This window comes from Lithobates pipiens, unplaced genomic scaffold (genome assembly GCF_037356315.1).
Source record: "Lithobates pipiens isolate NorthernLeopardFrog02 unplaced genomic scaffold, aLitPip1_a1.2 Scaffold_30, whole genome shotgun sequence".
NCBI lineage: Eukaryota > Metazoa > Chordata > Amphibia > Anura > Ranidae > Lithobates > Lithobates pipiens.
The window spans coordinates 68214085-68230305 of record NW_027507791.1 but is presented as its reverse complement, the minus strand read 5'-3'; the positions used below and the strand labels follow the sequence as shown (position 1 = coordinate 68230305).

Here is a 16221-nt window from a genome sequence, read left to right as displayed (position 1 = left end):
GTAATCAGGGCTTCTTCGTCGTCAGAGCTATCTGACATGGAGGCGCTGTCCTGACAGGTGTCTTCCTCTTCACTATCTGTCATGCTCAGAAACATGTAGGCCTCTTCACTAGTGTACCTTCGCTTTGCCATTTTGGGCTCTAAATTTAGGGGTACAGTAGTGAGACTCACAGGTAAAAAAAGCACCTAGCCTGTCAGCGACTGTATAAAACGCTACAAAAAAAAAACTGTTAGCGATCGCAGGGATCAAGCCTGACTCTGCGAACGCTGCAGTTATGTGTGTTGTGTTTTGTAAGTGACAGTGATGGCTGGGCTGGGCAGAGGGGCAAAACGCAGGTGCTAGCAGGTATCTGGATTGATCCTGCTAACAATGCGTTTTTTTAGAACCCTAAATTGCTGGGCACGCTAGTATAGATCTGATCAGATCAGATATTGATCTGTTCGGATACTATACCACTAAGGGAGGTGTATGCTTTGCGCGTGGGTGTTAGCGGTACTGGCACTAACCTAGCACTGCCTGGGGCGACGCAGACCCTTTCTGACCCTAAAACCAAATTTATATCACCCGCCGGGTGATCAGGGGGTTAAACCTTTATTGGGTAATAAATGGCGGGTGCCCTGATGCTATAAAAAGCGAACTACCTAACCAGCGTCACCCGTAACACTTATACGGTGATCACTGGTGAAAGGGTTAACTAAGGGCAATCAGGGGTTAAACCCTTTATTGGGTATTTATATGGGGGTACCTGAAGCTTTATAAAAACCTGACGGGGAACCTAAATAACTAACTGGCTAACCAGCGTCACCAGTGACACTTATGCAGCGATCGCTGGTGAAAGGGTTAACTCTAGGGGCAATCAAAGGGTTAAAACCTTTATTAGGTTATATATCGGGGTACCTAACGCTATAAAAACCTGGCGTTGAACCTAAAAAAAAAAAAAACTAGCTTCCTAGCGGACCAGTGACACTATTGCAGCGATCAGAAAAACGATCGCTTAGTGACACTGGTAAAAGGGGGTGAAAGGGTTATAACTGGGAGGGCAATCAAGGGGTTAAACCTTTATTAGGGGGGGGGTAGGGGGCTACCCTGGACCTAAAGGGGCCTAACACTAGCTGCCCTGACACTTTTTACAGTCACAACTGACACTAAATGTAGTGATCAATAAATAAATGAACACTGCATTAGTGACACTGTGACTGGGGGGGGGGGGGGGGGGGTGACTGGGGTGAAATGTGTGCCTATGTGTACCTATGTGTCAGTGGACTGTTGGTGCACTTACTTGTGTGTCTTCACTCCGCGCTGTCCGGTCAAAAAGACCGCCACGAGGAGCGTGACATCACTTCCTCCTCCTGTGTTTACATTTTCACAGGGGAGGAAGTTTGTCACTGGCCAGGAGCGATCGAGAGGGGATGGCCAGAAACCAACGGCCATCCCCTCATCGCGGATCGCTCCGGCACCGATCGGACCCCCCACCCGCTGGAAGGCAGGCACGTACATGTACGTGCTTGTGCCTGCCTGTGCCATTGTGATGACGTACATTGGCAATACGGCGGTCCTTAAGTGGTTAAGGGGGCTCCCGGATTCCGATAAGCACCCCGCCCGCAGATCCTGACAACCAACGGCCAGGGTTGTCGGGAAGAGGCCCTTGTCCTCATCAACATGGGGACAAGGTGCTTTGGGGTGGGGGCCCCCCCCCCTTCCCCAAGGTACCCCCCATGTTGAGGGCACGCGGCCTGCTACGGCTCAGGAGGGGAGGGAGGGCGCTCGCCCGTCCCCACCCCCTTTCCTGGCCGGCCGGGTAGCGTGCTCGGGTAAGGGTCTGGTATGGATCTGGGTGGGACCCCCACGCCGTTTTTTCGGCGTAGGGGGTTGCCCTTAGAATCCATACTAGACCTAAGGGCCTGGTATGCTCTCGGAGGGGGAACCCACGCCAATTTTTTTTCATAAAATTGGCGTGGAGTTCCCCCTTCAGAGCTCATTCTCTGATTGGCCACGGCAAAAGTCGCCTGGCCTGGGGAGACTTAAAGTCGTGTTGTAAGTCGTGTTAAAGTCATCTCCAAGTTGCCTCACAAAGTCGTCGTGTCGCCCCTGTGTGAAGACCCCTTTCTAAGACCCCTTTCATACCACACCGCCCATTGTGTCGGCGGTAAAACGCCGCTATTTTTAGCAGCGTTTTACCGCTGGATTTGCGGCGGATTTGCGGCACATTTCAGCCGCTAGCGAGGCGCTTTTACCCCCGCTAGCGGCCGCAAAAGGGTTAAAACCGCCGGCAATACGCCGCAATAGCGGCGTTTTGCCGGCGGTGATACAGCGCTGCCCCATTGATTTCAATGGGGAGCAGCGGTGGAGGAGCGGTAAACACATCCGTTCCTTCACCGCTCCAAAAAAGCTGCTGGCAGGACTTTTTTCTGACGTCCTGCCAGTGCACCACTACACATAATGGTGCAGCTTCTTTAGGGCGGATTGCAGGCGCTATTTCTAACGCTATAGCGCCTGCAAAACGCCCTGGTGTGAAAGGGGTGTTAGTGCCCATGTACACATGGACACTTGCGTAGAAGAGGAGCATTTACATGCTAAAAAAAAACGTCACCAGCGTGTTCAGGAGAGGAGCTTTTGTGCAGAAAGAAATATCCAAACGCACACAAACACAAGCTGACACATTAATGCATTTGACAGGCCAGAATAAATCATCATTTTACATTCTGGCCAAAAGAAAACCTTAACACCAAAAGCACTGCATAAACACATGTAAACGCGCATTAGCACGTGTGCAAATTGCAGCTTTTATCAGCATTTATAGCAGCTTTTCTCCTACCAGGAAAAAAAGTCATTTAGAGGAACTGAGAAACGCTCAGTGGGCATAAGGCTTTAGGATGACTATAAGCCCCCATTCACACCGGTGCGACTTGTCATGCGATTTGTCCCTATTGCCAGCAATGGAAGGGTTCAAAACGGTGCATAGACATCTGTGCATGAAGGCACACAGGTGTCAACCAAGTTGCACCTGTAGTCACACTGACATGCAGCTTTGAAACGGTGCGATTTAAAGTGAAGTTGCAAAGCCAAATTAAGTGTGTACCTGGACTAACGTGTGTGCTGTTAACCGATTGCCAACCAGCCACTGTAATTTTACTGCGGCAGGTCGGCACGATCCCACGAACCGTCGTAGCTATACGTTGGTTCGCAGGATCGGGATAGCAGGCACAAGCACCCGCTGAACATCGGGGGTGCCGATGCTCGTGGCCGACGGTCCCAATGACCACCAGCCACAAGCGATTGTGAGCATGAGAGACAGAACAGGGACAAGTTTGTGTAAACACACACTTCCCTATTCAGTTCTAATGCCGCATACACATGATCGGAATTCCGGCCAGAAAAAGACAGATGAGAGCTTTTCATCGGAACATGCGACTGTGTGTATGCTCCATTGGAATTTAGCTGTCCGAATTTCTGCCAGCCAAAAATTGATAGCATGTTCTCAATTTTCCAGACGGAAAAACTTTCCGACGCGCCAAAAATCACGCATGCTCAGATTCAACTACGAGAGAGAAGCTATTGGCTACTGGCTATTGAACTTCAATTATCTAGTCCCATTGTACGTGTTGTATGTCACCGCGTTATAAACGATCGGAATTTGATGTGACCGTGAGTAGGAAAGACAGCTTGAGCCGAATTCCATCGGGAAAATCATCAGAGCTTTTTCCGACGAGAATTCAGATCGTGTGTACGCGGCATTAGAGGAGTGACAGATCGTGTGTTCCTATTAGCTAAGAACCACAATCCGCCACTTCCTCTAGTCAGTCTCCTCTTCCTTCAGTTAGAAACAGGTACTAGGGAACACAGTTAACCTCTTGATCGCCCCCTAGTGTTAACCCCTTCCCTGTCAGTGACATTTTTACAATAATCAGTGCATTTGTATAGCACTGATCGCTGTACAAATGCCAATGGTCCCAAAAATGTGTCAAAAGTGTCCGATGTGTCTGCCATAATGTCGCAGTCCTGATAAAAATCACATATCACCACCATTACTGCTAAAAATTTATAATAAAAATGCTATAAATCTATCCCCTATTTTGTAGATGCTATAACTTTTGTGCCAACCAATCAATATACGCTTATTCCAATTTTTTTTTGTACCAAAAATATGTAGCAGAATACATATCGGCCTAAACTGAGAAAAAGATTTGCTTTTTAAAAAAAATTAAATAAAATAAATAAATAAATAAATAAATGGGGATATTTTTTATAGCAAAAAGTACAAAATATTGTGTTTTTTTTTTCTCAAAATATACGCTTTTTTTTTGTTTATAACGCAAAAAATAAAAACTGCAGAGGCAATCAAATACCACCAAAAGGAAGCTCTATTTGTGGATAAAAAAAAGAAAACATAAATTTTGTTTGGGTACAGCGTTGCGCGACCGTGCCATTGTCAGTTAAACCGACGCAGTGCCGAATCACAAAAAATGGCCCGGTCATTCAGCCGCTAATCTTCCGGGGCTGAAGTGGTTAACTAAGTGTGTCTCAATGATGATTATAAATTTAGGAGACATTTTTTTCTTTCAACTATATAACATACACACACACACCCATATATTTACAGTGGTGTTTATTTACTAAAGGAGTTATAAAGTAAATCTTCCCTTAGCTTAGGGAATAAGGTGAAGCAGTGTTCACTTTGAACACCCAACCGTGTTTTCAGATCACATTACATTTGTTTCTTCCCCCGCCATACTGGTTAGAGAGACAGTGACACCAGAAATATAAGAGATTAGTAGTGAAGAGACACCACTTTCAGCTACTGGGCAGTATAGATAAATAAATCAGAAATGTAATATTGATTTAAAAAAATAATGTACTCACCGTAAAATCCTTTTCTCTGAAGTTCATTGATGGACACAGTACCTTTAATCTTGACCTTAGGGTTACATCGCCACCTTCAGGAGAGGACAAGGCAGAACATGTAAAAACAGCAAAACTGCACAGTACCGCCCAGGGGGCGGTCCCACTGGCTATAACCCCTCACTCTGCTTCTAGCACCTCAGTTCGTCAAAAAGTAGTACAAACATAAATTGGAGGGGTGGGTGCTGTGTCCGTCAATGAACTTCAGAGAAAAGGATTTTACGGTGAGTACAAAAATCCTATTTTCTTTTTTGTTCATTGATGGACACGGCACCTTTAATCTTGATCTTGGGGACATTCCCAAGCAGTGTCAAAAAACGAGGGGTGGGAACAGCAAGAAAATAAACTCCACCCATAACAAAAAGAACTCCTCAGAGGAGTTGCAACCTTAAACGTCCGAATGCAAAACCTTGCGGCCGAAGCATGCATCCAAACATGCGCTCACATCAACCTTGTAAAATTTTGTGAGTGTGAACGGACGACCAGGTCGTCGCCTTACAAGCCTGGGAAATGGACGCTGGATGTCGGAAAGCCCAGGAGGCACCATTTGCCCTGGCAGAATGTGCTGTGACATGAAAGGGGGGCGCCCGCCCCCTTATGGCATAAGCCTGAACCACGATCTGTCTGATCCACCGAGAAATGGTGGCCGAGGAGACTATCAGGGCCTTCTTCGGACCAGCCACCAATACAAACAGCAAGTCTGACCTCCGGAAAGGAGCTGTAGCAGACAGATACCCCCGCAGAGCCCGGACCACGTCCAAAGAATGCAAAGCCACCTCTCTGGGGTGTGACAGCCGAAACAACCTTTGGAAGAAATGAAGGCTGCGGATGCAGTACCGCCTTATCCTTATGGAGGATCAAGTAGGGAGACTTGCATGACAAGACTGCCAACTCAGAAACCCTCTCGGCAGATTTAATAACCACTATAAAGACTACTTTCTGAGAGAGTGTCAATAAGGGAATCTCCCTAATGTTTTCAAACGGCGGTTTCTGAAGCACCGAGAGCACCAGATTCAGATTCAAATCCCACGGAGGCATCAGTGGTCGAAACAGAGGGGCCACATGTCGAACCTCCTGAACAAATGTACTCGCCAAAGAATGAGTCGCCAAAGGTCCCTGAAAAATGACTGATAAAGCTGATACCTGCCCCTTAATGGTGCTTAATACATGTTTTTGACCCACTCATCACTGCAAAACAGCAGGATCCTGGAATATGTACATGGACGCCACCCCATCTCTTCACACATGCGGATGAAAGCCTGAAACGTAGGATGATAAATCTTCCGAGAAGAGGACTTCCATGCCCTCAGGATAGTGGAGATTACCGAATCCGACAGTCCTCGGTCCTTTAGCACCTGGCTTTCAACATCCATGCCATTAAAACTAGCGACGGTAAAGCAGGATGAAGTATTGGACCTTGCGACAGAAGGTCCTTCCGTATTGGCAGCTGCCAAGGAACATCCGTCACCATTCTACCTATGTCAGCATACCAAAGATGTTGAGGCCAATCTGGGGCAATCAGAATCACCGGGAATCTCTTTGGCCTCCACTCTGCGTAGCAGATGGGGTAAGAGTCTGAGTGGGGAGAAGGCATAAATCAGCCGATAATGCCCCCCATGGAGCCACTAACGCGTCTGATGCATCCGCCAAGGGGTCTTTTGACCGGGCAACAAACCTCTGTACCTTCCGATTGTGCCAAGAGATCCACATCTGGCGTGCCCCACCTTAGGCAAATGAGCCAAAATACTTCCAGATGCAGCGACCATTCCACCTGGTCCAGCAGCTGACGACTGAGGTAGTCCCCCTGGCAGCTTTCTACGCCCAGAATGTATACGGTCGATAGAGCCGGTATGTGCCACTCTGCCCACTGCAGGATGTGAGCGACCTCCAGCGCTGTAGCCGAGCTCCTTGTCCCTCCTTGATGGTTGACATACACCACCGCCGTGGCATTGTCTGATTGGATCCTGACCGGATGCAGGCCCGGATTCTTCCTGCGTCCAGCAACCCTGGGCCGACTGTACACCCCAAACTTCCCCCCAGCTGGTCAGGCTGGTGTCCATTGTGATCACCGTCCAATGAAGAGGAAGGAACGACTTCCCGGACCAAAGAGCCCAATACCTCAGCCACCAGAGAAGGGAATCCCTGAATAGCTGGCTCACCCGAGTTTGACAATCCAGGGATGTCGGAGATTTGTCCCATTTGAACAGGATCTCTTTCTGCAAGCCTCGAGTGTGGAATTGAGCATACGGTACCGCCTCGAAAGTGGCTACCATGAGACCCAGAACTCGCATGCAAAAAACGCAGCACTGACCACCTGCAAGACATCAATAACTTCACCACAGATTGAAGAGTCTGCCACTTGTCTGAAGGGAGAAAGACTTTTGCCTCTGAGGAGTCCAGAATCAAGCCCAGGTATTCCAGGCATTGAGTTGGCACCAACACTGACTTCTGGAGATTCAACACCCAACCAAATTCCAGAGAGTCTGTATGGTGATCGCTACATCCTCCCTTAATTCTGAGGCAGAAGCTGCTCTCAGGGGGGGGTCGTCCATGTAACCCACGATTGCGATCCTCCACTGTCTAAGCAATGCCAGAATTGGGGCTAGCACCTTGGTGCCAACGCTAGGCCAAAGGGGAGAGTTACAAATTCGTAGTGCTTGTCCCCGACCACAAATCGTAGAAACCTCTGATGCCTGACGCATATGTGGGCATGCAAGTATGCATCCTTGATGTCTAAGGATGCCGAGAAATCCCCCTGATGGAGTGTAGCGACCACGGAAATGAACCGACTCCATCCTGAACCCTTTGAACTTTCACAAAGCCGTTGAGGGTCTTGAGATCCAGGACCGGACGGACCCCTTCCTTCTTTGGGATTACAAAGAGATTGGAGTAGAATCCCTGAAACCTTTCTGGCGTCGGTACAGGTACTATCACCTCGCACAGCAGCAGGTCCTGCACTACCCCAAACAGGGCCTGCTGACGAGCCGGAAGAAGATGAAGGTTGGAGGGAAAAAAAATCTGTTTGGCGGAAAAGAATGAAACTATCTTGTAACCCCGACAAAACCAGTTCGCAGACCCACTGGTCGGAAAGGAGGGAGGTCCACCGTACTGCAAACTCCCAAAGGCAAACCTTCATGCGGCAACAGATTTGCTCGTAGGCTTGTTCAACTTGCACAACCATGTACGTTTTTGTCCCTCAGTGGGTACCTTGTAGGACTGGGAACTTTAACCTGCCGACCCAGGCGGACAAAAAAAATCAGCTTCTGAGCTGATAAGGAGGGACCTTCCTACGGCGTGGCTCCTTACCCTTTCTGGACTGTGGGAGCAAAGTACTCTTTCCCCCCAGTAACATTCTTAATAATGTCATCCAGCGACGCTCCAAATAGCCTCTCATCTTGGAAAGGCAAATCCGCCAGCGCTTTCTTAGAAGCCTGGTCTGCAGACCAGCATTTAAGCCAAACCAGGTGACGTAGCACCACTGCTGATAGTGAAAAGCAAGGGGGCCGTATCCAGGGCCGCATCACAGACATACTTCAGGCCATGCACCAACTGATCTGCCAGTTCCACGCACACCGGGGAAACCTGTGCATTCTCCAACTCGCTGTGCAACAACTTAGCCCATTCAGTAAGCGTTTATGACACCAGGGCCGTGGCTAACACTGGCCGCAATGGTGACCCCACCACCATAAAGATGGATCGGGCAACCGTCTCAGCCCTCCTGATGGCAGGGTCCTTGAAAGAGGGGGACCCTTCCACGGGAATTGTGGCTACCTTATTTAACCTGGACAGCGGGGGGTCAAGAACCAGAGGAGATTTTTTCAGGAAACTCTCCTCAAAGGGGTAACGCACTGCCATCTGTCTCGGGACTGAAAAGGCCCGCTGCGGGATTCCCCACCGTTTGTAAATAAACCAGCTTCTGACGCCATGCTGACCCACTCTCGCCTGTCACCACTAGGGACCTAAAGCAAGCCACAAAAAATGCCCACCCTCCTAGCTGCCACAGACGGAGGGGCTCCCCGCAGGACTCACCACCCTGACCCAGGTACTGCGTTGTGCTTCCACAATCCTCTCTCTCCTGTGCCTGTCACAAAGTGTTCTGTGGCAGTTTGCACTGTTCCAGGCTGAACCAGCCGCCCATCGCTAGAGTAATGCCGCGTACACACGGGCGGACTGTATGGCGTACTTAGTCCGTCTAAACACATTTCAGCGGACAGTCCGCTCGTGTGTGGGCTTCAGCGGACTTTTTCAGCCTGCAGTCTGGCGTACTAAGTATTTCGGATTTTTCGAAATTCTGTCCGTCGTACTTTGGTTTCAGCGGACAATCCGCTCGTCAGTAGGCTAGTTCGACGGACTAAGAATGGCACATGCCCAGAAAGGATTTACACGGCAGAAGGGTGCTTTGCTGTGTATTGGACTTCCTATTTCTAGTCCCATCGTACGTGCTGTACACATCATCACGCAAGCTTTCGACGGACTGTTTGGGTATCCGTGTGTGGTCAAGTCCGTTCAGTCGAAAGTATGACGGACTGTCCGTCGGATTGTACGACGGACTAAGTACGCCATACAGTCCGCCCGTGTGTACGCGGCATAAAACAAACCTGAGGCTATTAGAAAATGGCCACTGGCCACCTCAGCAAAAAACATCTGAAGCGCTGGGAAAATGGCCGCGGTTAAGAAACTGGCTGCAGCTACAAGAAAATGGCTGTGGCCAAAGGAAAATGCCAGTCCCCACATGTCAACACAGATACTCCAAAACCGCCTAAAAACAGGGATAAAACGAGCAGACCACCAACCGCCCAGCGCAGCCCCCTGCCAGGACCCAGAGACCACACAGACAGGTACGTGCTCCGCACCCCCTATGTCCAGTCACACAGCGGCCCATAGCATGGGGAGGAGGGAAAGGGACAGGGAGAGAAGGGAGATAGAGAGACCCCCTAGTCGACCTCCCAGGGAATGTCCAGCTGCTCCATCCTGGCGAGACAGGTGGAACCATACTTACCCCTCCTGCAGGGACTGCTGGACACATTCCACGGACAGACCCATCACCCGAGTAGTACGGTGTAGCTGTCGGCCACGGTACACTGTGACACAGACAGCAGTAGCCCGGTCACATGTGTTCCCCGAAGCATATAGCTCCCCCCTGGATCAGACGGGGCATGTCATGGCAGACCCAGCACATAGCTAAGGTCTGCACACAGCTGGGGAGACTACCAGGATCTATATTATCCAGCCTGTCACCCAGCCCAGCTGTTGATTGTAGATTACAGGTATTAAAAAGCAGCAAAAAGAAAAAATTCCAATGACCAATTGGTCCCCACAGGTCCTTCTCCTATACTAGGCAGAAAAAAACTGAGCTGCTAGAAGCAGAGTGAGGGGTTATAGCCAGTAGGGGTGTGTGCACTCGCTTTTAAACCAAAAAAAATCAAAAGAAATAACAAACAATCTTATAAAAAGTGACCAGGTGTAAATGAATGTGAAATATGTGGACCAACAAAGGTAATAAATAAGTGGACATCAAATATGTGGACCAGCACGGGCAATTAAAAATAAAAGGTGACGTTAGTGCAAAATATAAGTAGAAATTCTTGCATACATAAAAAAATGCATAAAACATGTGCAAAAAATATTCAAAACAAATCAGTGAATCGCAGCAGTAAACAGTGGAATACAATATGGTACAAACCATATATGTGAAACAGAGTGATATCAGTGCATCAAACTAAAGTGTCCCAAATCAGATGCAGACATGCAACTAAAAAAAAAAAAAAAAAAAAAATCGCAGCAAAAAAAATAAATCAATAAATTTAAAGTGCAATGTGCCAAAGGTGGGACGATCCTCTGGTGGTGATCCGTGCCAGTAGTGCTAGCGCTAGGTAATTACCTCCCCGCTGCGGGATTAAGCAGCGAAAAAAACCACCAAGGCAATCAGGGAGCAGAGGATGATCCAGGAGATGGCTGTACAGCGGAGTCTTGGGGATGACACAAATGTCTCCAATTTCCTCGTGTATGGTCACCGGGCTCAGAAGGATAAACCAAAAGATACCGCCATAGTGTAGTATTTAAAACACAATTTTATTTCAAATAAAAATAGCTACTCACAAGGGAATGTAAACAAAAGCACAGCAGACCGCCGAGCGTCTTGCCCGGATGTAGACGTCACTTCCGGTTCCGGTTTGGAACCGGAAGTGACGTCTACATCCGGGCAAGACGCTCGGCGGTCTGCTGTGCTTTTGTTTACATTCCCTTGTGAGTAGCTATTTTTATTTGAAATAAAATTGTGTTTTAAATACTACACTATGGCGGTATCTTTTGGTTTATCCTTCTGAGCCCGGTGACCATACACGAGGAAATTGGAGACATTTGTGTCATCCCCAAGACTCCGCTGTACAGCCATCTCCTGGATCATCCTCTGCTCCCTGATTGCCTTGGTGGTTTTTTTCGCTGCTTAATCCCGCAGCGGGGAGGTAATTACCTAGCGCTAGCACTACTGGCACGGATCACCACCAGAGGATCGTCCCACCTTTGGCACATTGCACTTTAAATTTATTGATTTATTTTTTTTGCTGCGATTTTTTTAGTTGCATGTCTGCATCTGATTTGGGACACTTTAGTTTGATGCACTGATATCACTCTGTTTCACATATATGGTTTGTACCATATTGTATTCCACTGTTTACTGCTGCGATTCACTGATTTGTTTTGAATATTTTTTGCACATGTTTTATGCATTTTTTATGTATGCAAGAATTTCTACTTATATTTTGCACTAACATCACCTTTTATTTTTAATTGCCCGTGCTGGTCCACATATTTGATGTCCACTTATTTATTACCTTTGTTGGTCCACATATTTCACATTCATTTACACCTGGTCACTTTTTATAAGATTGTTTGTTATTTCTTTTGATTTTTTTTGGTTTAAAAGCGAGCGCACACACCCCCCCTTTTCAATTTGGTCCATATATTGGAGAGTCCACTCATATAGTGATTGCTGCTGCTTTTGATTTACCTTTCCCAATTTTGCATAGAGCGCGGAAGCTCACAGATAAATATAGCCAGTAGGACCGCCCCTGGGCGGTACTGTGCAGTTTTGCTGTTTTTACATGTTCTGCCTTGTCCTCTCCTGAAGGTGGCGATATAACCCTAAGGTCAAGATTAAAAGGTGCTGTGTTCGTCAATTAACGAAAGAGAAAATACAATTAAGCAAAATATGAATGGACACTGTGCTGTATTCCCTGTATGCACCACCCTCCCACCATATAAAATGGTACACTCCACTTTATATGGTGGAAGGGTGGCGCATACAGGGAGTACAGTAGTGTCCATTCACATTTTGCATATTAATCGCATTTTTTCATGATTAATACATTTATGTACCTTAAAATGGGGTCTCTTCACTACCTCTCTCTTATATTTATAATCTATATACTGTGCAGACATCTACCTAGTTATATATGTTTTTAGGTAAGCACTGATTTCCACAGCCATTTAAAGTGGTTCTAAAGCCAAGACATGTTTTACCTTAATGCACTCCCTGTATTAAAGTGGGTTATTATCCACTTCAGCCCCGGAAGATTTGGCTGCTCAATGACCAGGCAATTTTTTGCAATACGGCACTGCGTTGTTTTAACCGACAATTACGCGGTCGTGTACCCAAACAAAATTGATGTCCTTTTTTCCCCACAAATAGAGCTTTCTTTTGGTGGTATTTGATCGCCTCTGAGGTTTTTATTTTTGGAGCTATAGATAAAAGAAGAGCGATAATTGTGAAAAAAAAAAAAATCTTTTATTTTTTCTGTAATAAATATCCACATATTTTATCAAAAATAAAATGTTTTCCTCAGTTTAGGCAGATATGTATTCTACATATTTTTGGTAAAAAAAAAAAAAACTCAATAAGCGCATATATTGATTGGTTTGCACAAAAGTTAGTGTCTAAAAAATAGGGGGATAGATGTATGGCATTTTTGTTATTATGGCACTGATATGCGGCACTGATGGGCACTCATAGGCTGTACTAATGGGTACTTATGGCTGGCACTGGATCTCACTGATAGGCATTTTTCGATGGCACCGATTGGCAGCTACCTAGGCACTGTCAGAAGCGAGTGAGGAAAAGCCGATCAACGGCTCTTCCTGTTTACATCGTGATCAGCCGTGATTGGACACGGCTTATCACGTGGTAAAGAATCATCAAACTGTCAGAGTTGCGGTGTGACAACGATAGCCGCCATGCGTGCCCCTAGGGGAACGCAGCGGCTTCATATCCTGGCGACGTCATACGATGCCTGGCCAGGATATCACAACCACTTTGCAGACGTCATATTGATATATGGCAGGCGGCAAGTGGTTAAAAATAAGCTGGCCGCCTCTTTCCTTTCTTGATCTGACAGCAAAGTGGGAGGAGCTGAGAATCCCCTGCTCACGTCAGCCAGGAGGAGCAGAGTGGTAGAAGGGATGGTAGAAAGAGAGTTAACTTACCAGCAGGAGTGGAGGGCTGGGGAGCGAATGGAGCTGACAGGCATGTAGGGAGGGGAGAAAGAGGACAGAGCAGGTAAACTGACCATGGTGTCAGGGCTCAGCAGCCACCACTGCACCCCCCCTCTGTCCACAACAACCACTGCCCCCCCCCCCCTGTCCAAAGCCACCACTATACCCCGTCCACAGCTACCAGGACAGTCATAGCGGGAAGAAGAATGGATACACATCTGCTCTCTTGCAGTGACCCTGAAAGCGACGTCTCTGATGTCACTTCTGGGTCAGGTTCTCAGTGTCCCCAGCTTGTTTTGCACAGAAAGGATGTTTTGCAATGCGATCTGCCTATATATATATATATATATATAGGTTTTTTTTTCCACGTGTAAGCGGGGCGTCTACACATGAAAATGTTGATTGTGATACAGGTTATATATTGCCACGTATGCCAGATTGAGAGCAATCATTCTATCACCAGATCTGCTCTGTAACACTAAACTATGCCTTTGAAGCATCACCTATAGAAAATATAGGGTACTGAAGCTTGACCCCATTTTACTGGCGTAAAAAGTTTTTAAGGTTTGGTATGTTGGGTATCTGTTTAGTCAGTGTAACCTCGTCTTTTATATTTTACCAAAAATGTGGGTAATGTATTGCGTTTGTTTGCCTTAAAATTCACATTCTATAACATTAAAAAAAATGGAACTACCGCTATTTTATTCTCTAGGTTGACTGCTTTCAGAAAATATATAATTATTTTTTAAACACATGTGCAAAAATAGCTCTGGCAGCAAAAGGGTTAAAGAAAAAAAAATGGCCTGGGAGGGGAAAAAACCTTCTGAAGGTTCAATTCGGTATTAGTGCAGGGTACTATGGAGAGGAATCCCATCTCTGTATGCTGCAGGTCAAAGTGTAAAAGCCCACTGACATCCCCATTACTGGGCACCTCAGAGTGAGAATCCACCAGTACTGTACACACTGTCTCTGACTACAGCATCCTACGAGGTTCCTCACACAGAAGATCCCTCTGCACTACCTGACACATAACACTCCACAGCACCGTCCTCCTCCACAACATTTCACCTTCTTCTACCTGATATCCCAACCGGAGCTTTACCGGGGAACACGGGCTGACGGCAAGCAAATATCAGGAGCGAACACACAGCCCACCCGAGTCTCTTCATACAGATCTACCTCACCTCACAGAGGCGGGAATCCGCCCACACCACGTGACCCGTGCCAGCAGCTGAGCGGGAAACTGCAGGATGGCTCCTTGAGGGCGGCTGAGGTGTGAAAGGCGGTTAGGCTGACATACAGGCGGCCCCATAGGGAGACTTGTGATCAAATAAAAGTGTTTTCAGACATTAGTGCTCCCCCTGGAAAAAATGATGACATCAACATGATGTGTATATAAAGGCTAATTGAACTGACTAACATCACTATCTTTACCTATCACGGTATATGTATATCTCTATATTTCCACTATCATATATATATATATATATATATATATATATATATATATATATATGTATGTATATATATATATATGTATATATATATATATATATATATATATATATATATATATATATATATGTGTGTGTGTGTGTGTGTGTAGCGCTGGCTCCTGACGAGCATGTGCTATATGTTTTTTGAAAGCTAATATTACTGAAACCACAGTTGGATTTAGGGCTAATTTTACTACATTGTGAATTCAGTTCAGTATCATGGATCCACACTCATACGGTATTAGGGTGCCCACGTGTCCCTGATTGCCCGGGATTATCCCGTAATTTACATTTTTGTCCCCGGTCCCGGGCACCTTCATTCCGGGACAATACAGTGTCCCGGAATGAAACTGACACTGGGAACCAGGGCCGATCCTAGGTGGGTGCAGTTCACCCGGGCGCCACAGAGGTGGGTGCGGTCAAGCGCCAGAGTGCTCCCCTCCCTCCTCCTCCTTTCCTTGTCGTGACGGTGTCCAGACTGAGGCCGGTCTCTCCGCTGGTCACCACCATCGCTGTATTTCCTGCTCAAGTCCGTCCCCCTTCCATCCTCCTCTCCTCAGAGGAGATCCACCTCCTCTCCAGCTGCCGCCCGGGTGGGGTTTGTGCTGAGGGGGGTCTGTACTATTGAGGGGTGGTTTGTGGGGGGGGGTCTGTACTAATGAGGGGTGGTTTGTGGGGGGTCTGTACTAATGGAGGGGGTGGTTTGTGGGGGAGTCTTTACTAATGGGTATCTGGTTTCTGGGGAAGTCTGTACTAATGGGGGGTGGTTTCTGGAGGGGTCGATACTAATGGATGGGGGTGGTTTATGGGGGGGTCTGTACTAATGGGGGGTGTTTGTGGGGGAGTCTTTACTAATGTGGGGGTGGTTTGTGGGGGGGTCTGTACTAATGGGGGGGGTTGTGGGGGTCTGTACTAATGGAGGGGGGTGGTTTGTCCTGAAGGGGGTGTCTGTACAAATGGAGAGGGTGGTTTGTCCGGGGGAGTCTCTACTAATGGAGGGGGGATGGTTTGTCCTGAGGGGGGTCTTTACTAATGGAGGGGGGTGGTTTGTGGGGGGGTCTGTACTAATGGAGGGGGGTGGTTTGTTGGGGTCTGTACTAATGGAGGGGTGGTTTGTGGGGGGGTCTGAACTAATGAAGGGGGGGTGGTTTGTCTGGGGGGGTCTCTACTAATGGAGGGGGGTGGTTTGTCCTGAAGGGGGTGTCTGTACAAATGGAGGGGGTGGTTTGTCCGGGGAGTCTCTACTAATGGAGGGGGGATGGTTTGTCCTGAGGGGGGTCTTTACTAATGGAGGGGGGTGGTTTGTGGGGGGTCTGTACTAATGGAGGGGGTGGTT

The 16221-nt window shown here is 47.5% G+C and overlaps 1 protein-coding gene across 1 annotated transcript in view; it reads right to left on the bottom strand.

Annotated features, from left to right (window-relative positions):
- Window positions 1-14588, bottom strand: part of CUNH14orf39 (chromosome unknown C14orf39 homolog) — a 26873-nt gene extending 12285 nt beyond the window's left edge. Inside the window, exon 1 of the mRNA XM_077463392.1 lies at window positions 14468-14588. Within this exon, the coding sequence (XP_077319518.1) occupies window positions 14468-14558 (91 nt within the window). The 5' untranslated portion in view covers window positions 14559-14588. The remainder of the gene's footprint in view (window positions 1-14467) is intronic.
- Between the last annotated feature and the right edge of the window lie 1633 nt (window positions 14589-16221).